An 18,832-nucleotide genomic window follows, 5' to 3' on the forward strand; every position below is an offset into this window, starting at 1 on the left:
GACAAGAATATTTACGAAGCAACTTGCTAACATTTTGGTGGCAGGCATGCTGAGATGACAGAAGGAAGAGGAAGTCAGATGGTATGGAATGGGATCATCCGGGAAGACTTCTTGGCGGAATACTTGATTAAGTCAGATTTGGAAGGTGGGAAGAACATGGAACAAGATAAGAGGTGGGCAGTTTTGAAGAGAGAAAAGTAGCAAAACATGGAGACCACAGATAGACCTCCACATAGCAGCTGCTGCTGAGACTCAGTAGGGAAGGGGGAAAGGGGAATTTATTTCTCTACAACAGTGGCTCTCAATCAGGGCCTATTTTGCACTCACAAGGGACACTTGTCAATGTTTGGAGATGTTTTCGTTGTCGCAACTGGAAGAGGAGGGGTTGCTACTGGCATGTGGTGGGTAAGGCCAGGAAAGCTGCCAGATATCCTACAATGCACAGGGCAGCCCTAACAATTATCCAGCCTCCACTCTCAATAGTGCTGAGGTTGATAAACCCTGCCCTAAAGCTAACTCTCAATCCTAGCTGCACAGCACAATCACCTGGGAAAACTGAAACACAACCAACACCTAGGCCTCACCCACAGAGATTCTGACTGCACTGGTGCAGGGCCTGGGCCATCAGTTGTTTTAAAATCTTCCCAGGTGATTTTAAAGTGCAGCCAACTTGGAAAACCCTGCTGTGAATTCTTGTAGTTGAAAGGGGGAGACAATTAGATTTGAGGAAATTTTTTTTGTACTTTTCATTCATGACACTTTCTTATTTATGTCTATACTTTAAATGACAATACGCAAGAAAATGCTTTTGGGTATGGCAAGTGCGTGTGTGTGTGTGTGTGTGTATGTGCATGTGTGTGTGTTAAATCACTTATATTTTAATTCATATATAAAAGCATCACATTCTCCCCTGTCTCCACCAAAAGGAGCCTATGCTCTGCTAAAGCTGCCATTTTACAAATAATTACATACTATAAATGTGTTTTTTAAGTCAATTTACAAATCTACTAAAGCAAACAAAATATTCTTACCATTTATGATTGGCTTCGCTCTATATTAAGATATTTAGAAGTAGAGTATGGGCACAAACTGAATTGTCAGTACTTTTGTCAAATTATCCAGGTATTTAGTATGATTTCCAAATTATACTTCTTGCTCAAAACACTGAGACAGTTTGGTTTCTCATGTACTGGAGTTACGTTGTTGATTTTGAAATGGGCTTCTTTTTCCAAACTCCAAACCTGTGGAGCAGCTGATGGTGTTTAGTAACCGTCTGCACCAGCAGTCTCATCTTTTTAGCATTTGAAATTAATTTTTCTCGTTTTGGCTCATAAAGAACCCAAGTGTGCCCCTTACCTCATTACCTGAAATATTACAGTGGCACTAGCAGTGAGGGTGTGTGGTGCAGCAGCTATTTGAGCATCAGATGTAGTAGCACTGATAGGTTACGCATAAGGAGATTATACCAGGAGAGGGTCTGTACCCTTTACTGTAGAAACAGGAGGTTTATAGTTACATGGTTTGCAAATACGCTGTAACAATGAGTATAACATCAATGGTTCTGGTTGGTTTTCCCCCGCTAAAATGGCAAATCTCTTTATGCAAAAGATGAGTGTGTCATGCCAAGTACTCGTGATAAATGAATATTGAATTGATCCATGTAAAAAATTAGAGCTGAGCTCCCAGATAATCTGGATCCCTCATGGCTAACTGAACCCAAAACAAAAATGTTTCAGTTTTACCACGAGATAAAAAACTGTATTTCTGGCATAGTACAGAGAGTTCTGGACTGGGAGTGAAGAAACCTGGGGTTTGATTCTGGATCTACCAGGCATGTTGTTTAATGTTCTCTATTTTATGATCACCAGGAACTAATCATCCCTCACCTGGAATTCAGTAGAAAAATGCCCCCAACTAGCCTTCCGAACTCCAGTTTTATTCTTCTTAAATCCATCTTCCACTCTGCTGCCAGCATGAACCTTCTAAAATATAAAACTAATCCTGTCACTCCCCAGGCCACTGAGTGTGGCTGTGCCGACTGAGTTTCTTGTAAAGATATTGTTTGATGCTTTTTATCCCTTGGGTCTTCGTTCATGCTGTCCTTTCTGCCTGAAACATATTTTTTCATTCTTTTATTCCTAGTTAGTCCTACTCCTACTCTAAGATGCATCTCAGGAGTGACTTCATCCAGGGAACTATCATATTAGGTGCTTCTCCTTAGGCCTAGGTTTCCTGTTGCTTCTATTATAATCATCGAAAAGTATCTGTTTAGGGTGTGTTCCTCCTATAAAGATAGTAATATGCTCTTTGAAGACAGATAACTCATCCTAATTATCTTCCCCTGATACCTAGCATAATGTCTGGTAAAGAATGGGCATTCAGTAGGGAAGAGTATGGAAAGGAAGGAAGAAAGAAGGGAGAAGAAAAGGTGAGGAGAGAAAAGGAAGGGGAGAGGTAAGATTGAGTAAGTAGAGATAAATGGGTAAGATAGAATAGAAAAAGAATGGGAAGAAAGGCGGAAAGAGTAATGATGGATGATGCAGTTGGTCCACGTGATTTTTAAGATCTAACCCACTTAAATATTTGCAGTTCTGTACCATTATAATATTCCATTTAAACACTCCTCTTACCACTGTATTTTGTATATTGTGGCATAGTCATTGTTACATTATTCTTTGGGTTTCTATAGATTGTATAGCACCGGATCTGTAGTAAAGGGGCGAAATCAAGACCATGAGCTAGACTTCCAAACCTCTCTAAATTTTGCTTTTTCTCACTAAAAGCAAAATTATACTGACCTTATTTTTTTTTGTAGTTCATATTAGTCTCTTGATAGCTCCAAGGCAGCTTACTTAGCTACTATATACCACATAATGTGTAAATAGGATTTATTTAAGAATATATGAGTATTTAAAAATTTAGTAAATTTTTCTTACAGCCTGTTACTAATTCATAGTTTATAATCTTTCATTAATTACAATATAGGTGCTTTACAACACCTGCCTTTTAAATGGCTTAGGTTTCATGTATAAAATTCTGACAGGGCAGAATTTCATATTGTATTTTGATAAAAATAAAGGTATTGTATTGAAATAGCTAATTTATATAATGTGACCATTCAATTCCCATGTTAAGTAAAGGTGAGAGAGAAATCTGTAATTTACATAATGACTTCCCATAAAGAGACCCACATATGGGGGAACATAATTGAAAATTTAGAAAAGTATTCAGATAATTTGAGGCAAAACAGAATTATCATTTAATTATGCATGTAGAACTTCTCATATCTTAAAAATGTACATTTCAACTTCATTTACCGTCAAAAATATTACTTAAGAAGTAGTGATCATTCAAGATAGAAGTTATTTCCAATCACAACAAATCTTTCTAAATACAAATTGCCTAATTTCCTGTGCCCACGATGCTACAAGAAACACTGATGGAGCTCTGAACTCAGGGTCCCTGACTTTAAGAAAAAGCCTAACTCAACAATACAACTTAGTGTCAATCCAAATCCCTTATCACAAAACATCATAGATATTATCTTTTTCAGGTCCTTGAAAAATGTAGTAAACATTCAATAGTATTTGTTGCTTTTCTAAGTTCCAATTTTTCATACTGCATTTTCTATATGGAATACTTATAGATCAATGCCAACAAATTGTGAGATGTTGCAAGCAGAAATGCCTTAATATACTTATTCCCTTTGTTTGTTAAAGTTGATTGCTAGAGGCAATTTATTTTTTTTTTAATTTTACTTCAAGTTCTAGCAGACATATGCTGAACTTGCATGTTTGTTACTTAGGTATACATGTGAAATGGTGGTTTGCTGCACCTATCAACCCCATCATCTAGCTTTTAAGCCCCACATGCATTAGGTATTTATCCTAATGCTCTCCCTCCCCTTGCCCCCAACGCCCTGACAGGTCCCACTGTGTGAGGTTCCCCTCCCTGTGTCCATGTGTTCTCACTGGTCAGCTCCTACTTATGAGTGAGAATATGTGGTGTTTGGTTTTCTGTTCCTGTGTTAGTTTGTTGAGGATGATGGTTTCCAGCTTCATTCATGTCCCTGCAAAGGACATGAACTCATCCTTTTTTATGGCTGCATAGTATTCCATGGTGTATATGTGCCACATTTTCTTAATCCAGTCTATCATTGGTGGGCATTTGGGTTGGTTCCAAGTCTTTGCTATTGTAAATAGTGCTGCAATAAACATAAATGTACATGTGTTTTTATAGTAGAATGATTTATACTCCTTTGGGTATATACCCAGTAATGGGATTGCTGGGTTTAATGGTATTTCTGGTTCTAGATCCTTGAGGAATCACCACACTGTCTTCCACAATGGTTGAACTAATTTACACTCCCACCAACAGTGTAAAAGCATTCCTATTTCTCCACATCCTCTCCAGCACCTGTTGTTTCCTGACTTTTTAATGATTGCCATTCTAACTGGTGTTGAGATGGTATCTCATTGTGGTTTTGATTTGCATTTCTCTAATGACCAGTGAAGATGAGCTTTTTTCATATGTTTGTTGGCCACATAAATGTCTTCTTTTGAGAAGTGACTGTTCATATCCTTTGCCCACTTTTTGATGGGGTTGTTTGTTTTTTTCTTGTAAATTTGATTAAATTCCTTGTAGATTTTGGATATTAGCCATTTGTCAGATGGATAGATTGCAAAAATTTTCTCCCATTCTGTAGGCTGCCTGTTCACTCTGATGATAGTTTCTTTTGCTGTGCAGAAGCTCTTCAGTTTAATTACATCCCGTTTGTCAATTTTGGCTTTTGTTCCCATTGCTTTTGGTGTTTTAGTAATGAAGTCTTTGCCCATACCTATGTCCTGAATGGTATTGCCTAGGTTTTCTCTAGGGTTTTTATGGTTTTAGGTTTTTGCATTTAAGTGTTTAATCCATCTTGAGTTAATTTTTGTGTAAGGTGTAAGTAAGGGGTCCAGTTTCAGTTTTCTGCATGTGGCTAGCCAGTTTTCCCAGTACCATTTATTAAATAGGGAATCCTTTCCCCATTGCTTTTTTTTTTTTTTTTTTTGGTCAGGTTCCTCGGAGATCAGATGGTTGTAGATGTGTGATGTTATATCTGAGGCCTCTGTTCTGTTCCATTGGTCTATCTATCTGTTTTGGTACCAGTAGCATGCTGTTTGGTTACTGTAGCCTTGTAGTATAGTTTGAAGTCAGGTAGCATGATGCCTCCAGCTTTGTTCTTTTTGCTTAGGACTGTCTTGGCTATATGGGGCCCTATGAAATTTAAAGTAGTTTTTTCTAGTTCTGTGAAGAAAGTCAATTGTAGCTTGATGGGAATAGCAGTATGGCCATTTTCACGATATTGATTCTTCCTATCCATGAGCATGGAATTTTTTTCCATTTGTTTGTGTCCTTGCTAGAGGCAATTTAACTCATTAACTCAGTTTAAGTTTCTTTTTCTTTCTTTCTTTTCTTTTCTTTTTTCTTTTTTTTTTTTTTGTTTACAACTTTACTTCTTGACTTTCACCTATTTGGACTATTACAACATCAAATATCTCATTGTCTTTCTGGCAGAAGTGAAGTCAACTTTCACCCTAATTAAATTAGTGATACATTATTGATTCCTGTTTTAAATCTATTAACATACTAGAAACTATATGTCAATTCTATGTCATTAGATAGTTTGAAGCTGATTGTTACTTCCTATACATTTTTATTGGATACTATTTTAGTGTCACATCTTCATATCTGCTTTTAAAATTCGGTATTATAGCACAGTGGAACTAGAAAATTTTTTTTGAAACTGCCGGAACCAAAATTCCTGATTCTGTTATTTGTAAGTTTTTAATATTTAATGTATTAAATTTCGGTTCATCACTCCAGTCCACCTTCAATTTTGTTTGACAACCTTGATCTATTCTGAGTAAGCACATAATATAAATCAACAGATGAAATTAGAAAAGTCAAGATTTTAGATAATCATGAGAAAAAAGGGATAGAAGAATAAAGTCATAATTATGAGAAGCAAAATAAGTTGTAGTGTTCTATACCACTGTAGTATCACTATAGATAATAATAATATATTATATATTTTCACGTAGCTAGGAGGATGTTGAATGTTCCCAACACAAACAAATGATAAATATTTGAGATGATGAATATACTAATTACTGTCATCTGATCACTACATATTATATGTATCAAAAGATTACCATATACCCCATGAATACATACAATTATTATTTTGTCAATTAATAAAATTAAAAAAAGAAAATTCAAGAAAAATACAAAGTAAAGAAAAATACAAAAAAGTTTTACTATCCCCCCAAAAAAACTGCATTTGGAAAAAACTTTCATAGATTCTTAGTTTATGTATGTAGGATTCCTCCATCTTTAAACTTGTAATACTGAATTAATGTTTTAAACAAGGATATTAGAGTGTCTACTCTATCTTATTTCCTCTTAATTTGGAATCATTCTATTTCTGCTCTATATTTAGTTTTATTATTCCAGCAAGACTCCAATTTACAAATAAATTGTCTGAAATTTTTTGGCAAGTTATTTGTTTGTTTATTTATTTATTTATTTAGAGACAAGGTCTCACTCTGTTGCCCAGGCTGGAGTGCAGTGACATGATCATGGCTCACTGCAGCCTCAACCTCCTGGACTCAAGGGATTCTCCCACCTCAACCTCCCAACTAGCTAGGACTACAGCTGTGCACCACTACGTCCAGCTAATTTTAAAATCTTTTGTAGAGAAGGGTTTTTGCCAAGTTGCCCAGGCTGGTCTTGAACTCTTGGGCTCAAATTATCCTCCTGCCTTGGCCTCCCAAAGTGCTAGGATTACAGGTGTGAGCCACCACACCTGGCCCAAGTTAGTTGTTCAGAAGTTAAGATGCCTTTTTTATTCAAAGTGGCAAAGTATATTATTTGCAATAATGTTACAGTAAAATAGAGGTTCTCAAATCAACCATAAAACACAACTTGGCCCATATTTAATAAAACCATCATAGTGGTAGCCTAAGGTAAAAAATTAACGGTTAGGATAATCTGAGTTTCAAAGTCAGCAGATAATTTCCCTCTTCATAAGCCACAGCCATTACAGTAGTGAAGAAAGCTTTGCTTTTATTGCTGTTTTGTTTCTTGAATGAACAGAAACCCAGACATTCTCTGGGTTCAGCTCCTCCTTTAGCTTAGCATTTGCCACCTTTGGGTACATTTCCCAGGTTTTCTCTGCTGTCTGTCTTCCTTGTTGAGTGTTCTACATAAATAATTGTGGCTGATCCCCAACAGATCTCCTCTGAGATCTAGGATGGACCTAAACACCAGAATGAAGGCCAAAAAAATATACTTACTACCTATCGGCTAGTAAGTATACCTTACTATCTCATTCGATATTCTGTTTTATTTCTGGTATTGCTCTCCTGGGTTGTGAACAATATCAGAAATAAAACAGAGTATCAAATGAGGCTGAAAAATCTTACCTTTACTCTTGGAGAGACCAGGATGGATGTAGGATGTGGGTTTCTGAACCCCACAATTAGACACTTACCCACTTAGACAATCTCAGGAAAAAAGAAGTTGAGCATGGCCTGCTTAGTTATTTCCAAATTTGCCAGTGGGCTAAGCCACTCCTCCTGCCCCTGAACAGAGTGAGTAAAGAGGTGGAGAGAGGCCAAGAGTGTGCTTAGGAAAAGAATTCTCATTTTATGGAAAGCAGTAGTGAAATGGCTGGTTTTTCTAACTCCTCTGCAGAGAATAACCAATGCCTTGCATAAGGTTCTTTGATAGCAGTCCCTCTCTATTCCTCTCTTTCCATTTTTCGTGACAGCAACTATCCACCTACCTGGCATGCTAATAATCTGTAAAACCTTTCTCATGTCTATATGAGCCAGCACCAGTATTCATCCCATTCTATTTAGCCCTTTCTCAAACATGCAAATAGGAACTCTATTCCCCATCTCCTCCTCTGCACGAGTCTCCATAAGCATGTGGATTTAGTAGAGACTGGGACCGCCTGCCAGTGGTCACCATACTTCTCATAGCTTGCCCTCAACTTTATATTCCACACTGCACTTCCAAACACAGATCTGGTCATGTGTTCCCTTGCCCAAAGCCCTCAGAGATTCCTCACTGACTACAGGATCAAATTGCAAGTTCTTCACAGAACATGTAATATCAGCCAGATGACCTCTTTCTCTTCATCCCATACCCAACCTTCACTGCAGACTTTGAACATCTTCCCTGAACTAGAAAACAAAATACTTGTCCCCACCCTTTCTTTGCACATGCTCTCCCTCTGTTTTTTTCCCCCTGCTACTTATCTGCTCAAATCCCATTCATCCTTCAGGGCCTCTTCACCAGAGAAAAGTGCCCACCCCTAGATTTTTGGCATTTCTTCAGAGTTTGTCTAATTGTCTGGGCATCTCTCTTTTTTATAGAAATTTGTTGCATTTTATTGGGATTATTTTTCATTTGTTCTTCTCCCTTCTACAGACAAGGAATTATATCTTATTCACTATTGTGTATCTAGGTCTAGCATGTTATTTGGTATATAATGCTAAACAAATTCATTTAAATTATTGTATTTAAAATTTATATTTTTTAATAAATCTTAATTCATCTAATGATCATGTTGACATTTTCTAAAAACACTATGCAGACATTTCCCAAAACTAGTCCTCATCCAAGCTGACAGTGGTCTCATCAATTAATAATGTCTGCTTTGGGGATTTTTTTGGTACACCCTAATCTGATATTAGAAGTGGCAAAGCGATTTTAATCTAGGCTTGTCAAACCCTACACTCTTTCTGCTACACCTCTGGCTTCTTGTAATGAATGGCCTTGCATAGCTAATGTGGTCTTTTCCATATTCTATGTGAAATGACCCTACTCCACCAATTTCTCCTTTCTCAGGAAAGAAGTCTGCATTAGTTAAAAAAAGAAAACCAACCTGAGCAATTGGGAAACACACTACGTAAATATTAAAGAAACAGCCATAAAGCCAAATGCAACTTTAAAACAATAAATAACGCAAGGCAGGATATTGAGCAATATTTGCCATGCCCGTAACCACTCACATTCTTAGTCTAATTTTCTTTCCTAGTTTATGTTCTTTCATTAGACTGTTAGACTTCTATATGTTACTACACACTTAATAAAGATATTTCATTTTTCCTGGTGTGCTTCCAGAGACCTAGCATGCAGTGAAGGTTTTATAGTCCTGTGCAGTGCAGCAGATGTCATTCCATTTGCCTAAGTCCTGCTGACATTTGGAGATGTGGATTAATTGAGCTACAGAATGAAATTTAATTAAAATTAAATACAGACTTGGCCATTGTATCTGTTCATTTCCTGCACTCTAGTGTGTGTATTTACAGGCAGCGCCATAGTTAATTTGTTTAATCAGGATGCTCTGTGGGGGAAGCTGCACTTTGTTTTACACTGAAAGACTGAGGGTGTGGTGGATGCCAGGTTGGATTTCATTACACACAATGCAAGCTGTGTAAATGATGCTACTGATGAGCCTCAAAGGACTACCTGAGGGAGCAAGGTGGCTCCATATGAACCCATAGAGAGACAACATGTCATAGACAACATTTAGTGATGTCTTTTAAATTGACATTACATGACCACAGAAATCTCATCTATTATCCATAAACATGTTGCCATAGTATTTGCTCAAACATTCATTCATTCATTCATTCATTCAACCAAGATTTTTTGAGTACCAACTGTGTGCTAGGTCCTGAGTTTAAGGTAAGCACTATTATTAATTGTAACCATATTCTTTCTAGTAACTCCAATTAGAGAGGTTGCTACTTCTTGAAGATACATTTTTTAGAACAAGATAATATAGGATATCTAAAGTTTATCTCTGGAATGAGAAGAAACTATATTACTTTATGTTTTAATGAGATTGTATCAGGGCAAGTTGCATAGATTCCACCCTTCCTTTGATATCCATTGCAAAGATCACCTCCTTCTGGGGTGCTTTCCCAATTCTGGAGTGCTTTCCCAATTCCTGCAGTGGAAAATGAACTCCATTCCAACAACTCTCCAAAGTACACAGAAGTTCTTTGTGTTGTATCTGTATATCTAGATTATAAGCTTTTTGTCAACATCCTCTTAATCTTAAAAAATGTATAGGCTAGTGCATCATCTCCAGAATGTCCTTGAAGACTATTTCTTAGATTGAAAATACTGTATTGTCAAGCATATGTGTTCCTTGGTAGTGGACCATTACTGTTTTGGCAGTCTAGCATCATGTTTTCCTTTCTGAGGCAATAGTACCCTACCTCTCCTTTGACGAATCACTTCTCCCACACCTATATACCTCAGGTAAAGGTGAGTGAGCTGGAGCCTGAGGCAATCAGTGTATTCCACCCCTCTGTCATTGGTTCAGAAATGGTCACGTGACACAAGCCCGCCTAGTCAGGACCAATAATGCTACATTCTAAGGCCTCCGTTTCTCTTCTGTTATACATGAAAGGATGAAGTTCATGAGTTCCCTTTTTCTGCAAGGGGAGAATTGTCTGAAAATGGAGCCAACCCAAAGGAAGCTACAGTGAAGTAAAGAGAAGAATCATCTTGTTACTCATCTTTTGCTGCTTTGTTATCTTAGCCAATGAGTTTTGCTGAAGTTGGTCTGAATTGTACTTTCTGACTGTAGTATGCAAAAGAACCATACCTGATCAGCCTCATTATAGCAATCATATGATCATTTATATGACACTTGCTATTCTGTCAGTTCCTTAAAGATAGGTACCTTGCCTCTTATCTAGTGACTCAATAATTAGCTCAGAGCCTGGAATAGTGTGTGCTCAATAATATTATTTTGATGAAATTAAAGAATAAATGTAAATTCAGGTGGTTATATGACAATGTCAGTGAATAATCTTTTGTCTTTGTAGTAAAACTGCTAAAATTGCCATATTGCTCACAAACCCTTTCACTACTTTTTTTTCACTCTTATTCATATGACTAAAAGGTCACCCAGCAATTTCTAAGGGTGAAAGAGATAGTTCAACCATCTCATATTAGTAACCAGCCTTATGTCAACAAATCCCTGAAAAAGAAACTCTACAAGCCCATTATGTTATATATGCCAATGTTAACTCTTCTTACCACCTAGACATTGTTCTTTATGTTCCCTTCATGACACATAGAGATTCTGAGTCCTCATAAATTCCAAAGTAAGCATTTTCTCAGTTGAGCTATATTGCTTCTAGCTATTGACTCTCAAATTGGCTCAAATCAAAGAGCACACCATGTTCTTTCTAGCACATATTTTCTATTCTGTACCAACTATACTTATTTCATATGGACAATATTCTATTAGTCCTTAGAGTTATGGCAAAATAAGCTTAATATTTTTTTCTCCTTGTATATATCTTTCGTGAATTTAATCCTGCTCTTTTTTAACTCTCATTTTCCACAGACACAGTCATATTGATAAGGTTGACAACTAAAATAATAATTAACATTTGGTAAGCATCGTTTTACCTCCTAACCATTACATCAATCCTCACAATAACAATAGGAGACAAATATTCTTATCCCCATTTTCAACATAAGAAAGATGAGGAGGCAGAGATTTAAACCCTAATCACCTTTAAGAAATTCGCTGAGCTGTAGGACATAGGGAAACTTAGGAAGAATTTATGATTTTGATAAACATTTTAACTATTCTATTTGGGACACTGGAAACTCCAAAAGGAGAAATGGAGTAATGGGGACAAAGGCTGAAAAACTTCCTATTGGGTACTATGCTCACTATCTGGGTGATGGGATCAATAAAAGCCCAAACTTCAGCACCAAACAATATACCCTTGTAGCAAACCTGCACATGTAACCTGTGAATCTAAAATAAAAATGGAAATATAAACAAATACATAAATAAAATATTCTATTTGTAGGATACTGTTAAGAAATGTTCCCAGTATTATATTTTTCTTGATTAATATGAGCTAGTATTAATACATGCCTCTCCGTACATATACACACATAATAGCTAACATTTTTTGAGTTCTTACTATGTGCAAGGCACTGTAGTAATAACTTCTATGTCTGTTCACACATTTAATACTTGCAACAAATTTATGACATAAGTACTGCTATTATCTCCATTTTACAGATGCAGAAACTGAGCAAAGAGAAGTTAAGTAACTTACTTATACAAGATCATAAGGCTAGTAAATGGTGGAGCCAGAACTTGAACAGAAATGCCACAACTGCAAGGCCACCCTGCTTATCCATATAGGACAGTATTTAAGAAAATGATTAATTTGCATCCGAAATTTATTTTCTGTGTCATCTTTCAGAGTATCTGCCCTGTGCTAGTCACTGAGCTATATTCTGAGGATACTGAAGTAAACAAGACAGAAAGAGGCCTTTTCCTATGAATTATGTTCCGTATATACACTGATCCAGTGTATTCCATCCCCCTGGCATCTGTGATTGGTTCAGAAATGGGAACATGCCCCAAGCCATGTGCAAGAAACACAGACATTTCTTTGAAATAAACAACAGATCATATTTTAAATCTGGTAAAGTTCTAAATTGTAATAGGTTTTGCCAGATTTTTTTCAAGTCAGGAATTATTTTTTAACCTGCTTGATCTCATTGAAGACAGATAAGTAAATTATTAGGTTAGAGAAAGGAACATCAATGTTCACACATTTTCTATGTGTTGATCACTTCTGGACATTGGTTACTTGACAGATGTGGTCAAAAGAAAAAATAAAATTTTTATTATGTCTTGTATTTTACTTAAATTTTTGATTTTTAATTTTTATGGATACATAGTAGGTGTATATATTCATGGGGTATATGAGATATTCTGATACAGGCATACAGTGCATAATAATCACATCAGGGTAAATGGGGTATCCATCACCTCAAGCATTTATCCTTTCTTCGTGTTACAAACATTCCAATGATACTCTTTTAGTTATTTTTAAATGTGCAATAAATTATTGCTGAGTGTAGTCACTCTGTTATGCTATCAAATACTAGATATTTTTCATTCTATCTAACTATATTTTTGTGCCCATTAACCATCCCCATATCCCCGCCCTCCCCCCAGTACCCTTCCCAACTTCTGGTAACCATCATTCTACTCTATCTCCATGAGTTCAATTGTCTTTTTTTTTTTTTTTTTTAGCTCTTACAAATAAGTGAGAAGATGCAATGTTTGCCATTCTGTGCCTGGCTTATTTCACTTAACATAATGACCTCCAGTTCTATCCATGTTGTTGCAAATTACAGGATCTCATTTGTTTTTATGACTGAATACTACTCCATTGTGTATATGCACCACATTTCCTTTATCCACTTTTCTGTTGATGAACACTTACGTTGCTTCCAAATCTTGGCCATTGTGAATAATGCTGCAATAAACATGGGAGTGCAGATATCTCTTCTATGTAATGATTTCCATTCTTTTCGGTATATACCTTGGAGTGGGATCATAGGGTAGGTCTATTTTTGGTTTTTTTGTTTGTTTTTGTTTTTGAGGCAGAGCCTCACTCTGTTATCCAGGCTGGAGTGCAGTGGCATGATCTCAGCTCACTGCAACTTCTGCCTCCCAGGTTCAATGATTCGCCCACCTCAGCCTCCCGAGTAGCTGGGATTACATGCATGCACCACCATGCCCAGCTGATTTTTGTATTTTTAGTGGAGACAGGGCTTCACCATGTTAGACAGGCTGGTCTCGAACTCCTGACCTCAGGTGATCCAACCGCCTTGGCCTCTCAAAGTGTTAGGATTACAGGTGTGAGCCACCTTACCCGGCCTCTATTCAGATCTTTTGATCATTTTTAAATGGATTATTAGATTTTTTTCCTATAGAGTTGTTTGAGCTCCTTATATATTCTGGTTAATCCCTTGTTAGATAGGCAGTTTGAAAATATTTTCTCTCATTCTGTTGGTTGTCTCTTCACTTTGTTGATTGTTTCCTTTGCTGTGCAGGAGATTTTTAACTTGATGTGATCGCATTTGTCCATTTTTTCTTTCATTGACTGTGCTTATGGGGTATTACTCAAGAAATCTTTACCCAGTCCAATATCCTGGAGAGTTCCTGTAATGTTTTCTTTAGTTTGAGGTCTTAGATTTAAGTCTTTAGTCCATTTTGATGTGATTTTTTGTTGTTGTTGTGCACAATGATATAATTTCAAATTATACCTTTTCAAATTGTCTAGTAAAATATATTTCATACACTTAATACTTCTATTAATACATTTTTCTTCTCCAATACAATAGATTTCCCTTCAGGTCAGTACTACCCATTAGTGCAGAGTTTGGGGGAAATATCATTTCAACTTCGTGGATATAAGCCAGATTGAGACTTAATATCTTGTCAACCCATGGTATCTGCACCTTTTATATTTGTGACTTCATTCTTTATGAGCAATGCCAAAACTCTATTTTCCCCTTCCTATATTGTTTTATCTCCATACATACATTTATTTACATCATTATATGTGTTGTATTTTTCTTTCTATTGATTCATAGTAAAATGAGTTATCCTTACTTTCAGATTGTTGTAAGAAATTTCCCCCTTCTCCATTGATCTGTGATACTACCTTTCTCTTATGCTAAATCTCAATATATCAGAGTCTGCTTTTGAATTTCCCATTTTGAATGTTCCATTATGTTCCATAATGGAAACTGGTTTGTCACTCTATTCATGTACCAATACTGCATGCACCAAAAACTATGGTCTTGTAATATGTTCCAGTCTCTTGTGGGTAGACTCCCTCATTGTTCTTTTTGCTCAGGATATTCCTGAACCTTCATGTTAGTTCTTTGTATGTGGTGAGAGACAGAGGCTTAATTTTATTCTTCTGCCTATGGATATCCAGTTTTCCCAGTAGCATTTATTGAAGAGACTATCCTTTCCCCAATGTATATCCTTAGCACCTTTATTGAAAATGAGTTCACTAGATATGTGGATTTATTTCTGGGTTCTCAATTATGTTCCATTGTTCTATGTGTCTGTCTTTATGCTGATACCATACTGTTTTGATTACTATAGTTCTACTGTACAATTTGAAGTCAGGTAATGCAATTCCCCAGTTTTGTTCTTTTTATTACAGCTTCGATCTCATTACTTATTATTGTTCTGTTCAGGTTTGGGATTTCTTTGTGGTTCAATCTTGATAGGTTACATGTATCTAGGAATTTATTTATTTCTTCTAAGTTTTTCAATTTATTGGCATGTAGTTGCTCATAGTGATCTCTAATGAGCCTTTGAATTTCTGCAGTATTGGCTGTAATGTCTCCTTTTTCATTTCTGATTGTATTTATTTGGGTCTTCTTTTTTTCTTAGTTAGCCAGGCTAAAGGTTTGTGTATTTTGTTTAACTTTTTAAAAAAGAAAGTTTTTGTTGATCTTCTGTATTCTTTGTTTCAATTTCATGTATTTCTGCTCTAAACTATTTCTTTTCTTCTACTAATTTGGGATTTGCTCTTGCTTTTCTAGTTCTTTACAATGCATCATTAGGTTATTTATTTGAAGTTTTTCTACTTTTTTGATGTAGCTGCTTATTGCTGTAAACTTTCCTCTTAGTACTGTTTTCACTGTATCCCATAGGTTTTGGTATGTCATGTTTCCATTTTCATTTGTTTCAAGAAAATCTTTAATTTCTCTCTTAATTCCTTCATTGACCCACTGGTCATTCAGGAACATATTGTTTAATTTCCATATGGTTCTTATAGGCAACAGATTGATGGATTTTTTTTTTTAAATCCATTCAGCCACTGTGTGTCTTCTGACTGGAGAATTTAGTCCATTTACATTCAATGTTGTTACTGATAAGTAAAGACTTACTTCTGCCATTTGTTATTTGTTTTCTGGTTATTTTGTGGTCTTCTCTTCCTTCTTTCCATCTTCCTGTCTTCATTTTAGTGACGTTCATTTTCTAAGGTAGTATGTTTTCATTTCTTGCTTTTTATTTTCTGTGTATCTGTTGTATGATTTTGTTTTGAGGTTACCATGAGGCTTTCAAATAATATCTTATAACCCATTATTTTAACTGATGAGAACATAATGTATTATGTCTTTACTGAGCTCTCAGTAAAGAGACTAATTTTGATTATTTAACTGTGGCGCCCTTAGGGGACCCATAGTCTAGTTCATCTTAACATAACCAATGTAAACTAGAGTATTACTTTGCATGTAATAGGAACTGCATAAATATTTGCAGGATGAAAAAAATAGATAAATAAAGATAGGATGGCAGGTTTTTGACAGTTTTGCTAATTTTATGCTTCGTTTATTCGACAATATTGAGCACCTATTATGCACATGACACTGTGCTGTGGAATTTGAGGGGCATATGAGCAGCTTCCAGTTTATACTGGAGATGGAAGAAGCAAGGTTGCACAAGAACAACCAGAATGCCAGGTTGAAAACATCTATTCCATAAGAGATATAAATCAAATGTTAGGAGGAACTCTCAGAGAAAAAGATGCTTAGTGAGAAATTGGGTGCCATTTATCCATCAGAATAATGCAGTTTTCAAGATTGGGCTCCTGATGTCTATCTGTGCAGGTGTAACTCGATAGATAGACAGAGCATGACCAGTAATCCTTTTCTCATAGAATACATTCTAAAGATTCTCCTTTGATTTGGGGCTGCAGCTGCTAGTGGTCTCTTCATCTCATTTGGCCCACTGCCTTTGCTCAAAAAGAGCCACCCGTTTCTATTTGTAGCATAGTAAACCAGTCTGTGTCTGCTGCTGTGGTTTCTCAGCAGCCAACAACTTTGCCACATTATTTTGAAATTGTAATTCAGTGCCCCCTTGAAGTATTGCTCCCACTCCCTCCTCTTGCAGTTGCCCCACTTCACCATACAGCAGCTGCTTGTGTATTCTGCTGCCACCATTTCCAACACCCAGCCCGCCCAGAGGAGTTGTGTGTGACAGCTCAGCTTCAATGCTAGTAAACTGGCTACTTTCCAGTATTGTGATTCAGACTTCCAGAAAACATACCGTGATAGTAATGTTCATAACTGATACTTTCTAAAGCCAATTAAAGGGAAGTCTGAGAATTCGTCTTAAAAATCTCACCTGATACTCGGAACCAGTGCAAGATGAAAGAGGCATCTACTCTGTGAGTCCTCTTTTATTTGCAATTTTGAAAGAATAATCTTGCTTCCGTTTTTTTTTTTTTTTTCAGTCCAACACATGTTTATTGAATAAACAAATGTGGTAATTAAATCACAGAAATTAACATAAAAATTGACAGGCCAATAAGAACATATAGAAACCATTAAAGTATGACACATATTATATCCCACATCTGTGTGGGTATTGCAGTAACACAGACTGCATAGATTGCTTCTGTTTTGCCTAATTGTGGGTCCTAATGGATATCACCTTCAAACTTAACATATTTATCTGTCTGTGAATCAAAGCTATAGGCATGCTACTTTCCCATCCTGAAATACAGAAACAAAGAGGGAAAAAAAGAGAATGCAAAAAGGAAAAAAAATGCTCATGTAAGGGGCAAAGAGGTGCCTGGGGAGGGGGGAGGTAATTGTGGAAGTAGTCAAAGACCTGGCATACTTTGGCACCAAACAAACATTTCTGAATAAATAAAGTAATAAAGGAGTGGCAATTGATATGACAGAAGTATAATAGGGAAAGTTGAGGTCTAATAATATGAAAAGTTGTAATTTTAACCACTAACTCTCTTGGGTGTGATTAACTTACCACTGAGTGGGTCTTTCTTGATCTGGCTCAGTGATATACATGGTTTCACTCCCCATTGTCTTAAAAACTGTTAAGGTTTGAACCTTGTGCTCAAGGCTATATGCCTGATGGAAGGAAAGCAACCTATATTTAAGGAGTTTAGGAAGACCACCAGAGGAAGTGATGCTCCAGTACAGAGTGCTCAATAAATATGTTGATTGAGTCCACTATAAATTCATAATCACAATCTCAAACAATCTCAAAAGCCAACAATCCTGACCATCAGTCGCATTAAAATCCACTGGCTAACTCACTCACCCACATTCGCAATGATATTTTCAAACCTTCTCTGTTGCTTCCTTTTATAACTGAGCTTCAGTTGATTTGTCTCCAGTGGAACACCTCACTGCTTTCTGGAAAGGATTTAATACTTACATGCTTCTCAGTGTGGTGACAAGTATGGTAATAGTCAAGCATTTGAGACAGAGTGAATAGAAAACTGAGCACCCAGTCACCTAACTAGGCTTGTATAAACAACACCTTGCTTGCTTCCTTTATATTGCTTCATGGGATTGATTAACTTACCAGACATTTACTGAACATCTACTTTAATGGTTTTCAAATTTTTGGCCCTAAGGACTCTTATACATTCTTAAAAATTATTGAGGACCCCAGGAGAACTTTTGTTTATGTAGATTATTTTGATCAACATTTATCATTTTAGAAAATAAAACTGAGAAGTTTAAACGTGCTGAATTCACTTGAAAATAACAATAAACCAATTACATATTAACATAAGTCATGTTTTATTTAAAAAACCCTGTATTTTCCAATACAAAAAATTAGTGATGAGTGGCATTCCTTTACATTTTTGCAAATCTCTTTAATGTCTGGCTTAACATAGCTGGATTATCATGTCTGCTTCTGCATTGAATCTGTTTCATGTGTTGCTTTGGTTGAAGGATATGAAGAAAGTATGACTTCACACAGAAATGTAATTGGAAAAAAAAGGAATATTTTTATTACCCCTTCAGATCATTGTGGATTTTTTAAATACAACACCAAAATTCAACAAGAGGTAGTTTCTTAATGGTTAGTTGCAATGTATTATAAAAATCTGAAATGATATCTTGTACTTTGAATGGGTCTTTTACC

At 36.2% G+C, this 18,832-nt stretch overlaps 1 protein-coding gene across 19 annotated transcripts in view; it reads left to right on the forward strand.

Annotated features, from left to right (window-relative positions):
* LOC105491963 (KIAA0825 ortholog) overlaps nt 1-18,832 on the forward strand; it is a 473,971-nt gene that overhangs the window by 339,510 nt on the left and 115,629 nt on the right. For 16 of the 19 annotated variants that reach the window (XM_071097807.1, XM_071097809.1, XM_071097806.1 and 13 more), the window contains one exon: nt 45-6,233. The exons of the other annotated variants lie outside the window; for them this stretch is intronic. In XM_071097807.1, coding sequence (XP_070953908.1) covers nt 45-201 — 157 coding nt within the window. In that variant the 3' untranslated portion in view covers nt 202-6,233. Of the gene's footprint in view, nt 1-44; nt 6,234-18,832 lie in introns of those variants that run through there. 19 annotated transcript variants of the gene reach the window in all.

This window comes from Macaca nemestrina, chromosome 6, assembly GCF_043159975.1.
Source record: "Macaca nemestrina isolate mMacNem1 chromosome 6, mMacNem.hap1, whole genome shotgun sequence".
NCBI classification, from domain to species: Eukaryota; Metazoa; Chordata; class Mammalia; order Primates; family Cercopithecidae; genus Macaca; species Macaca nemestrina.